The 16,933-nt window shown below is 44.3% G+C and overlaps 1 protein-coding gene across 1 annotated transcript in view; it reads right to left on the bottom strand.

The window, feature by feature from the left end:
• rb1cc1 (RB1-inducible coiled-coil 1) overlaps positions 1 to 16,933 on the bottom strand; it is a 35,009-nt gene that overhangs the window by 9,720 nt on the left and 8,356 nt on the right. The window contains exons 15-17 of the mRNA XM_080011558.1: positions 16,361 to 16,544; positions 12,788 to 12,896; positions 12,083 to 12,395 (exon numbers count right to left, since the gene is read on the bottom strand). Of these exons, the coding sequence (XP_079867684.1) occupies positions 12,083 to 12,395; positions 12,788 to 12,896; positions 16,361 to 16,544 (606 nt within the window). The remainder of the gene's footprint in view (positions 1 to 12,082; positions 12,396 to 12,787; positions 12,897 to 16,360; positions 16,545 to 16,933) is intronic.

Genomic DNA, 16,933 nt, shown 5'->3' with positions numbered 1-16,933 from the left:
TGATCATTAAAAGATTGCACCAAGTGGTCAACATCACTGTGCATAACAGTGTTAAAACGTAGAGTGTTAGAAAACCTTGCAGCAGAAAGCTGGTTGAGGATGTGAGAACTGATGATATGCCGACAGAGTAAGGAATCTAGATTAAATGCCAAATCAAATAGTTCTGATCAGTAATAAAAAGATCAAATTGAAGAACATCAACGTTTAACCCAATCGTAAAAACAAGGGTCAGAGTATGCGCGCTGTTGTGCGTGAGGCTTGATACATGCTCAGTGAGATTAAAAGACTGATAATAATAAAATTAGAGGCAAAACAGTCAGAACCATCATCAACATGAATATAAAAACACCTACAGTTGAGACTGGATAAATTAAGGACAGAGGACAAAAAGTCGGTGAATTCACACTGCAGCAAGTCATCCACTGTGGCCTGAAAGTCTGGGCGAGCTGATAAAGCTGAAGTCCTTCAGGCAGAGCTGGAGGAGCGGGGTAAGTTCCATATTCCTCTGTCAGGTTTCAGTTAGGAACAGAAAGTCTAATTTCTGAGACAAGACAGGGTCATTTAGCGCAAACAATTTGTTTGCTATGGGGGGAGCATTTAGCGGCATCCTTTTGAGAGGTGTAGAGACCCAGCTGTCAACAGGGGAATCCTGGGGCGCACCCCGGGGCAGGGTGCACAGATGACGAGGACTCCCTTCAACCCGTAGGCAGATTTCCAGTCACCGGGAGAGTCAGGGAAGCGAGGTCGGAGAAAGCAGGGACTGACATTCCCATCGTTGGATTAGGGGAAGTCATTCCACAAAGTAGCAGGAAGCACCAAGCAAACGCTCACCGCTAGAGATCGGCGCCGTTTTCCGACTACACCTCACCTCCAGCGCTGGCCTAGCTTCGCTGGACTCTGGCTCTTATCCCTCTCCCCCTTCCGTATTTGCGAGAGCTCCAGTGCTGCGAAACACTGCGGGGATCGCTGGCACAAACAGGGGCAACAAGGCTTGTGGGATATTAATCCATGGCGTGGAAGCGCCACGATCGACCATAGACTCTGACGAACAGATCATACACCCGAGCAGCAAGTCCATCGTTGACAAACAGGAGAATGAGCAACGCACGGAACGGGTGGGGTGCAACGGGAAAGCTGGGCGGCGGCAAAGCCAAACACAGGCGCCATCATGCCCCTCCCACAGGAACCAACGCTCTGTTCGGATGGGGATCCGCTCAGCTGCTCAACCCCCGCAGTAACATTTTGCCGTCGCCTCGGGAGTTCCTGCTGAATCTGCGTCTCTCAGTGGGTGCCAGTGACCCGGCGTGGAATATACTGGCGGAGATACTGCATCCATCAGCGATCGTCACAAATTCTTATGGAGAAAGATCCATCCACAAGAGAAAAAGCAGACATAAGCTGGGCAAGCAAGGACTGAGACTAGGGCTGTGACGATAACAGCAATACGCCGGTCACGTGACGTCACCACGGGGTTGAGCTCATTACCATCATCAGCGCAAAAAATAAAAAATATACATATATTTTAAATATTTCTTTTTTTTGTTTTTCTTTTTTTGCTGGTGGAAGTTACAGGAGTACATGTGGTGTGTGATATGAAATATAAACACAATAATCATTGTTTAGTTATCATCATTGGCTGCCTTCCATCCTATGTTCAAGGGCTTCTGGAGGGGAAAAAAAAACTTTTCAGTTGCTCAGCTTCTCACTTGAGCTTGGCGCACCACGCACGAGGGGGATGGACACCCCATTAAACATATGGGGAATTTATTTTCTTTGTGACCAATTATTATTAATCATTTCTAGGGCTGTACCCGACTAGAATTTTGTCTTTCGAATCGGATTCAGCTGTTCAATGCGAACGGAGCGCACGGTCCAATGTGCAGTGCGCACGGAGGAAGGGCTCTGTTCCCTGTTCCACCAAATGTGCATTTTCGTAAGCTTGTTTTATCCCGTTATTGTAATGCACACTGACTTAAAAAAACCCCGCCTCTGTAAACTGTAATACTTACTTGCTGATACTTGCTTTTTTGCTGTGGTAAGAAAAAATTCATACAGGCACAGGCCAAACTGAGACGCGCACTAAAACTGGCCAAAAGGTTCACCACATTGCTCGCTGTGATATTTGGAAACGTCCGTTCGCTGCGAAATGAACTTGACGACTGCAAGCCAGTATGAATTATATGCACGAATCCAGGAATGCATCTGTGCTGGCATTTACTGAAACTTGGCCGGACGACGCAGTGAGTAATAATGAGTTGGCTATTGATGGCTTCACTGTACCATTTAGTGTGGATCTGGATAAATTGAGAACAGGGAAGGAGTGTGGTGGTGGAGTGCGTGTCTATGTCAACAAGAGCTTGTGCAATACAGTGACAATCCGGGACAAAATCTGCAAACCTGATATTGAACTCCTTGCCCTCCCCCTCTGCCCATTTTACCTGACTAGTGAATTCCCCAGCTATTCTACAGAGTTGTTTACATCCATCCACACGCAAATGTTGCCAAAAGCCACTGATCTGTTAGCCAACATATTACACAAACTGGATACCACCTCACCAGATGCCCCCAAATTCATCCACGATGACTTTGATCACTGCTCCATGGACAAATCACCAAAAGGCTACGACATTATTCTTAATTCTTATTAATTCTTAATTATGTGACCTGTACCACACGCATGCATAGGAGCCTATTGTAGGTAAGTCTTATGGCCCAGTTCCTGGAGTGTACAGGTCACTCCCCCTCCTTCCACTTGGATCGGCTGATCGTAACATCATCCTACTTGCCCCAGCCTACATCCCTGTGGTGAAGTGAGTAGAGAAAGTGACTCCATGAAACAATGAGGCCTGACAGGGTTGTTGACACATGGGAGCTGTTCCAGGATTGAAGCATCTAGTCTAACTAGTCAGGATGAGCAAGCATTCACAATATCAAAATACAGTAATTTCTGCGTTGACTCTGTAATTCCTACTAAGCAGATCACTATATTCCGCAATAAACCCTGGGTGACCAAGGAGCTCATCCTTAATGAGAAAAAGGGTGTTTTTCACAGGCTCTGCTGAGGAGAAAAAACAGGTCAACAGAAAGGTGATACAGGCAATCAGCCAGCCTAAAACCCAGTACAAAAATAAGATCGAGCAGAAGTTTCAGCAAGGCAACTGCAGAGTAGCGTGGCAGGGAATTAAAAAATATGGCCGCTGTAAACAAAAAGACCAAGAGAAGATGGATGGAGTGTGGAGGGGTCAGTGATCCCTCTCTACCTAACGAACAAAATAGGTTTTAGAGCCGCTTGGTGAGGCCTGACCCGGCATCCCACATGGCGGAGCTCAAACACAGCTTCACGCCATCCACCGCTACACCGCCTCCGAAAACAAGACGTGCTAAACCTGCTCAAAGCCACCCCGACCAACAAGGCCGCTGGACCTGATGGCATCTGTGGCAGGACCCTCAAGCACTGTGCTGAGCAGCTCGGTGGGGTCCGCCTGCGGCTAGATCAGTCCTCGCTGGATTAAGGGGGCGGTTCCGCAGGATCATGTCCAATACTGGTGTCATCCTAGACCCTCTCCAGTTTGGTTTTCGTACTAGAAGGCGGGTGGATGATGCTAAACTGTTCCTGCGAGACACCACTCACAGTCACCTGGAGAAGAGCGGCGCCTTTGCCAGACTCCTATTTGTGAAATTTTCTTCTGGCTTTTAACATCATGCATTGACGATTAAATAACTTATACATTTGTCGTCTGATCGTTTTGAGTTTGTGATCAGAGAAATCTAATTTTCTTATCATTTGGTTTTATTGGGTATATCTACGGAACGTCAATGACAAATACATGCACATGATATGACAGTTACCACAAAAGTGAGATGAATGATTTTGACACTGTGTTTATCATTGTCCATTAATCACTATCAAACAATTATAGAACATGAAACTCTTGCTGAGTTCCAATAAAATAAATTCTAACATGGAACAGTCACTGAGTTCTGAAAAAATGGGAGTGTGGGACCGTCCAAGTTTCAGTATAATGCAACCTGAAACTCCCAGAGTTTTGTGCATATGATCGCCATGTATGTATAGCTAACATGGAAATGTCCAGTTCAAACGTTCTATTTCTATTAAATGTATACGGTACTTGCCATTCAAAGATAAATTGCAATCATTGCAAAAAAAAAAAAAAAAAAAAAAAAAAGGTAATAAATTACCTTCTCACTCTCGTTCACTGGAACTCACCGTGCATTAAACCAACTGAATCCAATGGAACGACTCGTTTTACTGAGTGAATCGTCCAAAACCGAGTCTCAAAGAAGAGTCAAACTTTTCATCACGATCGGAGCTTATGCACTAGGAACCAGAGCAGATGCTCCGCTGTAGTGACAGCGAACAATTTAGAATATTGTCAGGCAATAGAATATTTATCCACTAAACAGCCGACATTCTCTTTCTTTCGCTCGCTTTTTTTGAGCGTCAAATACGCAACCACGTTACATTACGTTGGTATCGGGTTTGAGTATCCGAGCATCTTTATGAGTACATGAGCACAGTATCTGGCGTGTAAATTTGACTGCCACAGAACCTGAAAATATATCTGATCTGGCCGGTCATAGGTCATGGCCGATTGGGCTGAAAAGCGGCCGATCGACCGGTGCATCTCTATTACCAACGCATTATAGGTTAACATCACGGTCATATTTTTGTGATTATTACTCCGCTACTTCCAATTTTACCTCAGCAATGCAGCCTCGGAGGATAATAAGGTACCGCTGCGCTACGTATCAGTGGATGTTGAGTGACTTGAGAGGGAGGTTACAGCACCACAGGTCGTAGCATCTTGTCCAATCCGAGGGATGGAGTTTAAATACCCAGTAAATGTATGGTACAGTTTTGCATTGATTGATTTATTGTTTTCCGTAATTAAATTACAATAATATACCGCGTATTTGGTATTTAAAGTACCTGGGTATTTGGACTGAAGAATTGAGTGGATGGTACACAAAATCCGTGCAGGTTGGCAGGTCTGCTAGACCAAGGTCTAATTTAGGCACGCTGTACACCAGCACAGGCTCACCACAAGGGTGCATCCTATCTCCTGTTCATTCTCTGCACTCATGACTGTAAGAGCACCCATCCCAACCGTCACCTCAACAAATTCGCTGATGACACGGTCGTCCTCTCAGGGTCTTAAAACAGGGATGTGTTTTGTTTTTTTTAATATATAGAAATAAAACCGATTGAGTTCATTTTCGCGTATCAGCGCCCAAGTCCATCGGATAAAAACAACTAATTTGTAAAATACTAAGCGTGTTATCAATACTTATGCTGCATTCACATGGAACACGGTAGAGGGTAGGTGCTTTCTGAGCGGCAAGGGGGAGCGAGGGAGAGGTATGAAACAAGCATGACGATATGTTGTTATGGTGATGTACAAAGAATAAAATATATTCAACTAAATTATTACATGTCTGTTATTATATATACATAAGTACTTATACCAGTAACTTCGAGCTGCAACTCCCGTGCAATCACCGGACCAACCACGCCATGTGAGAAAACCATGTCCAAATCCTCCATCTGCTACCTCGCTACAACCACCAAACAGCCTCCACGCAATTAATTAATAAAAATTTAAAAAAAAACATTGATATCAATCCATGACTTTTGAAGTTTTGCGCAGCAGACTTGCGCAGTAATGCTACGGTCACACTACACGACTCACAGTCGTCCGATCGCTGTACTGTTCACACCACACAACTTTCTGTCTTGTGATCGGGAATCTTGCAGTCTTGGAGTTTGCACATGTGCACATGACTGATCGGTGACAGAGGCTCACACATTACAAGACCGTTCACCAGGAGGGATCCCAGACGAGTCTGTCGGGTCTCCAAACTACTTTATCACAAAAAAACACGTGAGAAGTACACTGGAAATGAAGCGATATCATGCACGGGACAGGATTATTCATTTTTTATTATATTCACTGTAAAAAAAAAAGGGAATAAAAGCAGAATCTAAATAATAAGTATATTAAAAAACCTAGAGAAGAAAAGTAAAATAGGTATGTTGTGTGTTTCTGGCTGCTGCTCCACTGGACCCCCGTCTCTCCTTCTCCTTCCCTGTTGTGGACCAGTATATATAAATATATATCTCGGTACCATCTTTGATAACACCTTCAAGTTTGAGCAAAACACAGAAGCCATAATCAAGAAATCACACCAAAGTCAATAATTACTCAGGAAACTGAATTCATTCAGTGTCCAAAAACCAATCCTACTAATCTTCTACAGTTCCTTTACCAAGAGTACTTCATGAGAGTTTTGCCTTCATCTGCTGCTTCCCATCCCTCACTGTCAAAAACAGACAGACAGTCTCCAAACCGTATTGAACACCTGTTCCAAAACCACTGCAGTGCCTCTCCGAAGCCTAGCCTCATTCTATGAGCAGCAGGTGAGGGCAAAGGCCCATGACATCATGGGGGATGGTTCCCATGTCCCTCACCCCCAGTTCCAGATGCTCCCTCTCGGGCGCCGCCTATGTCTCCCCAGGTGCTCTACAAATCGGCACCGAGCATCGTTTGTTCCGGAAGCCATCCGGCTGGTGAACAGGGAACTGACGGACAATTCTGTGCTCTATCTGTAGCTTGGGACATTAAATACTTAAATGCCTATTTGCCATGTGGACTATTCCTTATTTATTTTTATCTTTCTTTTATAATGACTTTCATTATTTTTTTTAAATGCAATTTCACTATCAGTCCTACGTAGTCCCAAAACAGCTCTTTTGCTTGTTTATTGACTGTCTGTGCACATGTCTGTTTATACTTGTGCCCAAAACCAAGTAGCCTCATTGATTAAAAAAGATGAATTGAATTGAATTGATTAGAATTTGGTCAGAAATAATTTATATGGCTGGAAAAAGTAAAGTAAGGTCCAAGTCAAGAGTAACTTGTAAATAATACAAAGTTGGATTTTTGTATTATAATTTTTTTTTAGGAAATTATCACCCATTCATTTCTCTTCGCAGTATTATTGTCTAAACTGTTTTTTAGGTCAGGAAAATTGTGCCAGTGGTCCTATTTTGTATCATTTCTATTAATTTTGTTAATCTTGTTCGCTGTCGTGGGTGCAGTGCGGCCATATCAGCATTCAATATGTGGGGGTCTTTTTTTTTTGCGTTCTGGTTTCTTGTGTCACCCTGATATGCAGCTACAGGGAAAGCTTTTAGATCTGCTTGGCGAGACTCAACCACTTGTCGGCAGAATGGGCACCACAGGCCAAACGCAAACAGACCAAAGGGACAAAAGTGACAGTGGAAGTGTTGCACTATGAATTCAGGTGGACTTAATCTTTTTTTGATTTGTTTTGGAATTAAAAATGTATGCACAGACTGGGAACAGAGTGGAAACTAGGGATGCAACGGTACAGTGGGCCCATGGTTCGATATGTATCACGGTTATTGGGCCACGGTAACGGTACGGTATCTGTATATTTAAGGGGATTTTTTTTTTTATTACAAAACGTTAAAAGGTATAAAAAATGTTTGAATGTGTGTATGACGGTGGGGGGGGGGGGGGGGGCGGAGACAGGGGTTCAAGTTCATTGGTGGGTTGTTATAATTTGCATCAGTTCTTCTGATTGGAGGGGAGGTGTCAGGATAGTGGGCAATTGGCCCAGGTTTCTAGGGGGTGGGTTCCTGGCGGAGAGCCAGCATGGAAGGAGAGGAGAGAGGGAAGTGAGGTGAGCGCCTGGTGCGAGTGGAAGCAAGAGAGACAGAGTGCCTGAAGAGAAGTTTGTAATAAAAAGGGACACGGGCATCCCAGGGGGTTATTTTCTGACTGAACACTGCAACCCCAGTGTAGCTGTAATATGCTTGTTCTTTGTATTTAAAAACGGGTCTTGATCAATAAGCAAATCGGACAGCAGCTCGAGGTCTCTAGAACAACGTAGGCTCATATAAAACACATTTAAATTGATGGCACTCAATTTACAAAAACATTTCCATGTTGTTTCATTTTGTGTTTCTATTGAAAAGGCTTGCATGGGCAGACGCAGTTGAAAAATAAAAATAAAACTAAACCTTGCGCAAAAATAGAAAAATGCTGCGTAGCTCCGCTTGGACCCTATGTTCCCCAATGTGGCCAACCCGCCACATTTTGGCGCCTGAATAGGGACAGAATGGAGCAAACGAACCGCGGGAGTACTGTGGGCCAACTCAGCACTGGAGCAGATGATCGCGGCTCTTGCCCAGGTCTAGATCAACCATGTACAGCGGTTCCGGGAATTGGCAAGGGATCGCGAGCGGGGTCGAAAGCGGAAGCATGATCGGGAGCTGGAGGCATTTATGGGGGTCCTCCGGGAGTGCACACCACAGCAGAGAGAGGGACCCCGGCCACTACCCCTCTATCCCCAGCCGACAGAAAATGCCGGGGGATGACGACGCTGAGGCGTTCTTCGCCACCTTTGACCAGCTGGCTGCTGTGGTGGGCTGGGGTGTGCACGAACGGCTCTGTGGGCGCTCCCCCTCCTGACTGGGGAGGCTCACTTAGCCACCAACACCCTTTCTCCTGAGGACCGCCTGGACTACGGGGCGCTCCAGAGGCAGGACCAGTACAGGAAGACTCCGGAGGGACACCGCTTAGTCGCGGGGAATGGACTACCCCACCTCGGGCGGTCGCCTGTTCACACACACGCAACCATTTCGTTGCAGCGGGCCCCATCCCATACTGGCGCCCTGGTTGTCCCGGCCGACCAGGTGCCCATCCACGCCGGGGTCCGGAAATCCCTCTATTTCTTCTTTCCCCTCACCCTCTCTTTCCCGTCACCTCTCGGTCCCCGCCCTTCCAGGGCAGTGCTGCTGTGGGGACCACAGATGCTCCAAAGGCATTTGGGCTGGTAATCTGGGCGGCCCCGGACACGAGTGCAGGGACTGACCCCTCAAGAAAGTTGCCCAGGTCGTCCCGTTTGCTAGTCCACGGGACACCTCGTCCGGTCCAGAAGGGGCCTACTATGTACCGGTAAGGCTACAAGGGGGTAGATATCATGCTTTGCTGGACTCCAGCTGTTCGCAGACCATGACCCAGCAACGCCTGGTTCGACCCGGGGCATTGGTGGAGGCTTCACGGGCGGAAATTTGCTGTATGCACAGGGATATTCATATGTATCCGATGGTCCATGTTGAAATTCGTTACAAGGGGTAAAAGAATAAGGTGCAGGCTGAGGTTAGTTCCCCCCTGTCGCACTCCCTGATTTTGGGCAGATTGGCCAGGGTTCGACGTATTATTGAGGGAAGCTGGTGGAGTACGCTCACCATTGGTAAGGAGAAGTGAGTGTTGCGTGGCGCATGGTGACGCGGATACAACGTATCAGTTGGCCGGATGGCTCCCCGGCCTAAGTCAGGCGGTGGGGGTATGTGGCAGACCGAGGGGCGTGGTTAAGCCACGGCCTGTCGACACCGGCACGAGCTTCTCCCCGTGTCGGCACAACCGCATGGAGTCGGGGAAATGCTTGACTCGGTTCAGTTAGTTTTGTTAATGTCTGTTTTGTCTTGCAGTGAGGTTGGTGTGCGCGGGAGTCCGGAGGCCAGACCTCCTCAGAGAGAGAGACGACTAGGCTGAATTTTTATTTATTATTTCTACATTATACACTACTCACAAAAAGTAAGGGATATTTGGCTTTCGGGTGAAATTTATGGAAAATGTAAAAAGTTCACGCTACAGTGATATTATATCATGACAGTAGGGCATTTAAGTAGAAGCATGCAATGGTGATTTCCTCATCTCAAACAATTTATTGAAACAAAAGCCAACAACAGTGGTGGGTTTACCACAACAAAAAATGTCAATGTCTCAATAACTTGCCATGTGCCCTTGAGCATCAATTACAGCTTGACAACGACGTCTCATGCTGTTCACAAGTCAACTTATTGTCTGCTGAGGCCTGGCCCCCCACTCTTCTTGAAGGGCGGCCCTCAGGTCATTGAAGTTCTGGGGCACAGAGTTACGAGCCACGGCGACTCAGCTGATCCCATAGATTTTCTATGGAATTCAGTTCTGGAGAAAGTGCAGGCCACTCCATTTGAGGTACCCCAGTCTGCAGCAGCCGTTCCCTAATAATGCCACCTCGATGAGCTGGAGCATTGTCGTCCATGAAGATGTAATTAGGCCTGTGTTGTTCATGCAGGGGCACAATGACTGGATTTATGATGTTATTCAGGTAGTATGGGCTTGTCACTGTACCATTCACAGTGTAGGGCAGTTCTGTATTGACTAGACACACCTGCCCACACTGTAACACCACCACCACCACCACCAAAGGCTCGTCTGGTGACAACAGTGGCTGATGCATAGCGCTCTCCTTGACGTCTCCAACATCGTTGGCGGCCATCATTTCTGCTCAATGTGAATTGACTTTCATCAGAGAACAGCACTGAGGCCACTGGTCCCTTGTCCAGTGTAAATGCTCCCTGGCCCATGCAAGACGATGATGCCTGTGCCTGGTGGTGTGGTCAGGTAGCCTTGCAGGTCGTCTAGCACGCAGACCACGCTGATGGAAACGGTTTTGAATGGTCTGACGTGACACTTGGTGCCTCTCACCTCCCTTAAATGTGGCTGGAGTTGAGTGGCATTCATCATCCGGTTCCGCAGGGCACTGTTCACAATAAAGCGCTCATCAGTGTGGGATGTGGCCAAAGGACGTCCACTTCTATGCCTTTCTGTGACTCTTCCAGTGTCTCTGTATCTCTGTTGGAACCTGCTGATAACACTCTGTGACACTCTAAGCTCAGGGGCCACTTCCCTCTGAGAACATTCTGTTTGAAGCCTCGCAATGGAAGGGTACTGTTGATCAGTTGTTAGGTGTTGTCTTGGTCTCATGATGGCAAAATGTGAACAGCGTGATGAAGAGGAATGTTTAAATACCAATTCTAATTGAACCAGGAAATGTATTGTTGTGAATTTTGCCATTCAGCTCCTTGTGAGAGAACAGCAAGTTGTGCAAAAAGTACTGAAACATTGAACAGTTGGACATGTGCATTCAAAAGTTTAGAGAAGGTCAAATTAAGTTCACCTGTAAAGGTTATAGTGCATTTTAGGTTCATCCTGAAATTTCACCCGAAAGCCGAATATCCCTAACTTTTTGTGAGTAGTGTATGTTTAGCCTGCGAGCTTTTACTTAAACAAAACATGCCAATTGAGGCTGTTTAAGCCACACGGAATGTTGCCTCATCCATTCTGCTCCCCAACGCGGCCAACCTGCCACAATAGTCTTTTCAGTTTGCAGACACTGGATGCCCCATCTATGCATTTTGTATATATTTTTTGTATTACACTTTTGGCCTCTGGCTTGATTGGCAAACAGTTTTCTGTGATAATGAAATTGCTGGTTAACACATGATGGTTCAATGATTTATTGATGGGAGATCTTGTACGCAACGTAGTTTAAAACTTAAGCACTATCACATAATTAATTAGGAACAGCTGTGAGTGTGTAAGTGTGCCACATGCATGTGTCGGTTTTAGCCCCCAGTGGCAGTCTCAACCACTCCTGGGCTGTTTGACTACACTGGTACAAGAAGGTCAAAATACAATGATTGTTATATAACTTAGTTCGATTGTCTTTGGAAATTTCTCTCAAATATTTGCCAGCATTTCAACTGTCTCAAAGATGGTTATAGTTCATACAGGGTGTAGGTATGCGCGTGCACAACTTTAAGATGTTTTAAATAAATGTAAGACTTACTTTACATTTAAGATCTTTCGTCTCAACTACTAGGTTGGGCGGTAGGCTTAAGGATTTATAAAAGCAGACACTGATGCAGAAGAACTCAACTAATTTTGACAAAACAATATATAGGGATAAAACACATCACATAAACTTGATGTTCCAATCAAATCATAAATAAATGATAAATAAAAAGTTGGGGTATTTAAGAATTCAAGACTTTTTAAGACTATTTACTTAATACATTTAAACGAAATTTAAGACATTTTATAGAGACGCCAAAGCTCAGGGAGCCGTAAAATGACCATGCGGTCCTCATTTATTTCAAAATAACTATTTATTGGAAATTTGTGCGTTTGGGGCAGATGCTTACTGCACGGTCACCATGCTGGCCTCCACTGCCGAGTCCACTTGCTCATCTTCTCGGATGGCGGCCACGGAAGCCAGTCTGTCGAGGTCGGCCAGGGGGTCGGAGGAGCCGGGCCAGGGCACGGGCAGCGCCCTCGGGGCTGGGGGCCTCGATCCGGATGCGGCTGCGGCTTCGTCGCCCTCTGGTGTCACAGGGTGCGGAGTAAAGAAAGCGGAGGAGACTAGAGCGGTGCTGCGCAGGCGGTTGAGCTCCTCCTCCAGGTGCTTCTTCTCCTGCATGACGCTGGCTCTGTCCTCTGAGAGGGTTTCTATCAGAGCTGGAGAGACACAACAACTTACACCACGGAAAATGTATTGATTATTGTTGAAATACCATGATATCTGCTTTTAAAAATATATTTAAAAAAAAATTCATGTTAAAGAAGCATGATCCTATCTTATGGTTGTTATGTTCAGTTGGCTCATTGTATTGAACTGAATGGTGATTGGAAGGCACGATATCAGACTGACGCACTTTTTTTTTTTGTTTCTAGTCATTGTGAGAGATTTCTGCTGTTTCCCCCACTCCATTAAACAATAGAATACCACTCAACGACAATACTGAATTATCACCAAGTTAAAGGAAAAAAACAAAAAAACAATTCCCACTTTTATGAGCATTTGATTTAGGGGGAAAATCAATCGAATGATCGCACGGTCGGTCGCACACCTTTGTCTTTCTCCTGTTGTTGCGTAACCTTCCGCAGCTTCTCCGTCAGCTCGTTGACGATCTGCTCCTTCTTCAGCTTCTCTCGGGTCAGAACGGTGTTGAAGTTTGTCTGGAGAGAGAAGGAGCGGAACACTCAGGTCTTATCAAACGGGAAAAGGATCGCAGAGGACGGAACACTTGCGTCTATGAAAATTCAGCAGGTTTTTAGGGGGTTTTTTTTAAGCTTGAGCGCGAAGGAATTGCCATCTGTAACTTTGTCCAATGTCAGTCACGTCTGAAAGACACCAGACAAACAAATCCGCCAATTCCACCTTTGATTATCCGGGAAGATTTTTCACAGTCAGGCTTGACCATCTGGTCTGATTTTATTATTAACTCACTAAACACCCAACATCCCCTCCCATATCTATAACTATTATTGATAATTTCCTGTGATGTGTAAATTGGGAGCAACGTTCTAATTGTTCTCGGAGATGATTCGCTAATGGTGGTTTACTTCCTTACATTAGCTGAGGTGGGCATGTGTAAGTGAGAATAAATGAATAATGAATAAAATGAATAACACTGTTCCAATAGCAGAGTAGACATTTAACAGTGGAGAGGTTCAAAGTGCTTAGTGAGGGGCACTTCTATTTCACAGTGCAGCATATGGAGTTCCTCCAGGAGAGGTGTCGTTTAGCATAAATAAGTCACAAAACATCAAATATATGTATTACTATTTCATCTGACGCCACAAACACAAAAAAAATATAGTGTCGTTTTAGGTGCATTTCTATATAACAGTTTAACTGGGAGTCGTCAAGACATCCATCCAGCAAGACTCAAACTTGTACAAAACATCGTTCCTCGTTGATTGTGGGGATGAGTGTTTTGCCGGACAGAGGAAATGTGCGCATCAGTGAAGACAATAAGCATTTTCTGTTGTGCTCTCAACACAGGGCCATATTGTTTAAAAGGCAGAAGCAGCCTTTTCTTTCACTAGCACGGTCACCATTACTTTTTCAATCCAACATGCGAGAGGTTCTGTGACTAACACTGCCATACCGGGAAAACCCTCTCACACTCATAATTACCAAAAAACCTTGGCCCAAAATGCAATGCGACAACGTCCACCGGACAAGCAGCAGTTGTTGTCGTTTTCCCTTCTAGAGGCGTCGCTTTACGCCCTGTTAAGATGTATACCTGTCACAAAGTACCGCTCCACATGGAGTACATTTCTCGCAAAGAGAAAACAAAAACTTTCTCCACAATTCTATATTCAGTATTAATGCTAATGCTTTTGCTTCAAAGGTGTTCGTCCCAATACAGATTCAAAATCACCTTAAAACAAACTTTTAATTCCAACAGAGCTGACTTGAATCTCTCTATGGTTAAAAAAAAATATATTAAAAAAAAAGTGTAATTCTACAAAAGTAAAAAAGTGAAAAAAAGTATTTGTACTTTGAATATAAATATTCTGATAGACTGGCGACCTGTCCAGTGTGTACCCCGCTTCTCGCCCAATGACAGCTGAGATTGACTCCAGCCCCCCCCCACGACCCCACGAGGATAAGCGGTATAGATAATGGATGGATGGATATAAATATTCCAGCGAGACAGAATGTGCTCGCATTTGTGGTTGGACAGCGCGTCCTCCCATGTCTCTCACTCAAGCTGGATCCCATCTAGCGGTGCCAAATCGCCATGCGAGAACACTCCTGAATGCGCAAGGTCATCAGAACATTCTGCGTTCTATAATTATGGCTCCCTCAAACTTACACACAAGTATGGCGTGTTTTTTTTTGTTTTGTTTTGTTTTTTTAAACATGGTTAAATGGTTCGGGGCAAAGTCATAAACTGGCAACGTATCTGGTTAGACATGCTCTTTAACTTAACTGTTTTTGAGTGTCACCCTTAGCCAGTGCTAAGGGTGACTCAAAAACAGCAGTGAACAAATCAATTACTGAAAATAAAAAACACACAGGTTTCTCCAAATAAGTGACCTCACTATTATGGTCTGCGATTATTTCAGCATTCTTAACAGTAATCTGTATTGGTTAAGTATCGCGTTAAAAAAAAGTGATCATAATTTTTCCCAAGAAAAACAGAATTTAATATTCAAGATTCAAGATTTTTATTTGTCACATACATATACATACTTCCATACATATATGCAGTGAAATGTAATGTGTAAATGTATTGTAATATTGTTCATTTTCAATACTTAAAAATCAGATAAGAAGACAACAGATTTTTATTTTTCATGGGCTAATGTTAATTGTTAATAATAGCCAAAGTTGTTACTCATCATGGGTAACAACAGGCTACCCTCTAAAATAAGTTAAGAGCCATCAGTATGGACGGCTATAGATTAACTCTCCGTAGACGGATTAACTGTAGGAGATGGATGCACAACATGGAAGTAAACAGTGTTTGGCACAACTGTAGTACTGATAAGTGGATCTGAAAGCCTTGGTTAAATTAGGTTGCTGTGGTTAACACGCTATTGTTGTGGCTGCCGATGTGTGAACTGTAAGTTCAGTTTTCAGTTCAGAGTCTTTTCTTTAAATTTCAATAATAATGCTTTTGGTATCAGATATTTTATGATACCTAGGGAGCTAGGAAGATGTGTTTTTAATTTTAGAGGCAGTAAATTACCTTTTACTAACAAAATAACAACCCATTCCTCCCTGAAAGAAAACGCACTTTCACATTACTCTAAACGCAGGGATTGTTCGCCATTAGGGATGTTAATAATTAACCATTTAAAAGTTAACCGACAATAACAATTTTGAACGATTAATACGACCAGTTACACAATGAAAAATGTTATAATTTTATTTTTCCAAGTAATGAAGAAAGAAAAAAGGTTGCTGCATGGTAATAAAAAAATAAGCTATACAATCGAGTCCTTTCTAGGGCTGCCCCTTAAAGGTTGACGAGTTTAAACATCAGTCGCCATTACGCACGGTTTTGTTCCAGATCACGTAAAATAAAATAACCTACGTCTAAAATAAAACCACACTGCTTGCGCAGTTTGCAGGCACCCCATTGCTGGCGTGCACATTGTCGGTACTGTCAGCGAGAGAGACAGGTGTGCAAAATGTGCCTCAATCACCCCCAGCCCCCCGCCTTGGGACGGCGCCCTCGTCCGGCCCTGCTTGCGCTAAGCTAAGCTGTTGACTAACGAAACAAATGAACAAAATGAAAATTCTATATTTATAATAAACGGTTTGAAATGAATTAACAGTGTGTGAATGGATTATATATTATTTAAAGTAATGCAATCGTTTTCCCCCCAACCTAAATTGTGTGCGCCCTCCGGTAAAAATATGATTACTCAATACTGACGTCCAAATCGAGCACTTGAGCACTTATACCCATCCCTAACATTGTCAACAAGTCACAATATTGCCATTATTATGATGTGAATTTTTTTTTTTATCGTATTAAAAATGATCCCGGTGTAAATGATACAACATAACACACCCCTCGTCACAGACATCCGTACATCAGTACATTTTAATCATGCTGGGTTTTTGAGGCGGGTTAAAACAAAACAAAACAAACAAAAAAAAAAAAAAGAAAACAAACCTGCTGCTCTGCGATGAGTGATGTTTTGAGGTTCTGCATCTCTTCATTCTTCCGCTTCTCCAGCAGTTCCATCTGGGACTGGAGGGAGGCTCGCTCCTGCAGCAGGCGCTCCTGCAGCAGGCGCTCCTGCAGGGCCGAGTCCAGGGAGCGGGGGCCCTCCGCCCGCAGGGACGAGCCTTCCTCCCTGGACGCACAATGGAGAATCAGACCGTGAGGGGCGGAAACAGTGGTAGGGATTCAAATTTCCAATAAATAGTGTAGCATATTGTTCGTTTTATCTATTAGTAATATCCGCCCATGGTAACATGTTGTGTAGGTTGTGCGGAGTGCAAGATGAGGCAACACAAATATCACATTTATCTTAAACCTCGTTGCCAATAAAAATCTTGCAGCAACGATAAAATTCACCTCCATCAGAGGATGAGTTTATATGGTTTGTGCAAATTATATATTAAAAAATAATCATTTTTGCTGTCGAACCCTTTCAATTCCTTAACCGCAAACTGCTAGGGTGCCGCAAACCTCAGTTCAGGAACCCGCGATTGAAGTAATTCTGCACTAGAGCTATTAGCT

Source organism: Zeus faber (genome assembly GCF_960531495.2).
Source record: "Zeus faber genome assembly, chromosome: 12".
In the NCBI taxonomy this organism is placed as follows: Eukaryota; Metazoa; Chordata; class Actinopteri; order Zeiformes; family Zeidae; genus Zeus; species Zeus faber.
Note: the sequence above shows the minus strand (reverse complement) of the source record. Positions and strands in the feature narration are given on the sequence as shown.